The 2500-nt window shown below is 42.9% G+C and overlaps 1 protein-coding gene across 2 annotated transcripts in view; it reads right to left on the bottom strand.

The window, feature by feature from the left end:
• The window catches only part of LOC134075245 (receptor-type tyrosine-protein phosphatase N2-like), a 36037-nt gene that overhangs the window by 17929 nt on the left and 15608 nt on the right, over positions 1-2500 (bottom strand). For both annotated transcript variants that reach the window (XM_062530813.1, XM_062530814.1), the window contains exon 7: positions 1676-1791. In XM_062530813.1, the coding sequence (XP_062386797.1) occupies positions 1676-1791 (116 nt within the window). The remainder of the gene's footprint in view (positions 1-1675; positions 1792-2500) is intronic.

Raw genomic sequence — 2500 nt, 5'->3', positions numbered from 1 at the left:
TATCGTGTTACGAACACTCTAAAGACGTACCTTACTAACGTTATCTCTTATCGTGTTATGAACACTCTAAAGACGTACCTTACTAACGCTATCTCTTATCGTGTTACGAACACTCTAAAGACGTACCTTACTGACGCTATCTCTTATCGTGTTACGAACACTCTAAAGACGTACCTTACTGACGCTATCTCTTATCGTGTTACGACCACTCTAAAGACGTACCTTACTAACGTTATCTCTTATCGTGTTACGAACACTCTAAAGACGTACCTTACTAACGTTATCTCTTATCGTGTTACGAACACTCTAAAGACGTACCTTACTAACGTTATCTCTTATCGTGTTATGAACACTCTACAGGTGTACCTTACTAACGTTATCTCTTATCGTGTTATGAACACTCTAAAGACGTACCTTACTAACGTTATCTCTTATCGTGTTATGAACACTCTACAGGTGTACCTTACTAACGTTATCTCTTATCGTGTTATGAACACTCTACAGGTGTACCTTACTAACGTTATCTCTTATCGTGTTATGAACACTCTAAAGACGTACCTTACTAACGTTATCTCTTATCGTGTTACGAACACTCTACCTTACTAACGTTATCTCTTATCGTGTTATGAACACTCTAAAGACGTACCTTACTGACGTTATCTCTTATCGTGTTACGAACACTCTAAAGACGTACCTTACTGACGTTATCTCTTATCGTGTTACGAACACTCTAAAGACGTACCTTACTAACGTTATCTCTTATCGTGTTATGAACACTCTAAAGACGTACCTTACTAACGTTATCTCTTATCGTGTTACGAACACTCTAAAGACGTACCTTACTAACGCTATCTCTTATCGTGTTATGAACACTCTACAGGTGTACCTTACTAACGTTATCTCTTATCGTGTTACGAACACTCTAAAGACGTACCTTACTGACGTTATCTCTTATCGTGTTACGAACACTCTAAAGACGTACCTTACTGACGTTATCTCTTATCGTGTTACGAACACTCTAAAGACGTACCTTACTGACGTTATCTCTTATCGTGTTACGAACACTCTAAAGACGTACCTTACTAACGTTATCTCTTATCGTGTTATGAACACTCTACAGGTGTACCTTACTAACGTTATCTCTAATCGTGTTACGAACACTCTAAAGACGTACCTTACTAACGCGTGTGTATAATGGTGTGTTGGTGTGTGTGTGTGTGTGTGTGTGTGTGTGTGTGTGTGTGTGTGTGTGTGTGTGTGTTTGTGTGTGTGTGTACAGTATATGTGTGTGTGTGTTTGTGTGTGTACAGTATATTTGTGTGTGTGTTTGTGTGTGTACAGTATATGTGTGTGTGTGTGTGTGTGTGTGTGTGTGTGTCTGTGTTTGTGTGTGTTTGTGTGTGTGTGTGTGTGTATGTGTTTGTACAGTATATATGTGTGTGTGTGTGTGTGTGTGTGTACAGTATATGTGTGTGTGTGTGTGTGTGTGTGTGTGTGTGTGTGTGTGTGTGTGTACAGTATGTGTGTGTGTGTGTGTGTGTGTGTGTTTGTGTGTGTGTACAGTATATGTGTGTGTGTGTGTGTGTGTGTGTGTGTGTGTGTGTGTGTGTGTGTGTGTGTGTGTGTTTGTGTGTGTGTACAGTATATGTGTGTGTGTGTGTGTGTGTGTGTGTACCTCTGGCAGGGCATCCTCCACCAACGCTGCCAGCTGTTCCATCTCCCGGCCGCTCAGGCTGCCCACGGCCACAGGGGGGCGATCTACGCTTCGCAGAACCTTCTGCAGGAGGGCCTCTGGAGACACACACACACGCACACACACACGCACACACACACACACGCACACATCAACAGAATGCTGGGTTAGAAGTGTGTGAGATCTGCAACATCACCATCATCAAAGGGAGATGATCGCGCACATTCTAAATGGCTGTGCTGCCTACAAAGGACTGCTCATCGCACGCCACCACCGTATTGCTGCACTGTCAGCGAAGGAGCTCCAAGACAACGCCAACTTTACTGCAATCCACCATAACGCAAAGATCAAGACAGACTGGTTCTCCCCCCCCCCCCCCCCCCCCCACATGAACAGCGCGCTACACTGCAAACGGCCATAAATAACTTACCAAATACACCCGACATACTGTAGATGCAATTAATGAACACACCAAAACCGTTATAATAAAGAGAAATTTGTTGCTCTTTCGATGCTTGCATGGACATCTGCTATGCTTCAAAACTGTTCAAATATCAACCATAGTATAATGTTTTCAACAACTCTGGCTATTCCTGCAAAATCATTGCCCTCATTTTTGGTAGTTTAGGTCATGTGCACAAGATGTGTGTAAGAGGCCTGCAGATCTGTGGACTACCTAAGAACAAAGCAAACAAACTGGCAAAATATTGCTCTGTATCTGCAGTAATTGGTAGCCTCTACATATGGAGGCGTAGGTGTGTGTGTGTGTGTGTGTGTGTGTGTGTGTGTGTGTGTGTGTGTGCTCTG

This window comes from Sardina pilchardus, chromosome 2 (assembly GCF_963854185.1).
Source record: "Sardina pilchardus chromosome 2, fSarPil1.1, whole genome shotgun sequence".
Taxonomy (NCBI): Eukaryota; Metazoa; Chordata; class Actinopteri; order Clupeiformes; family Clupeidae; genus Sardina; species Sardina pilchardus.
This window is presented reverse-complemented; position numbering and strand designations above follow the sequence as displayed.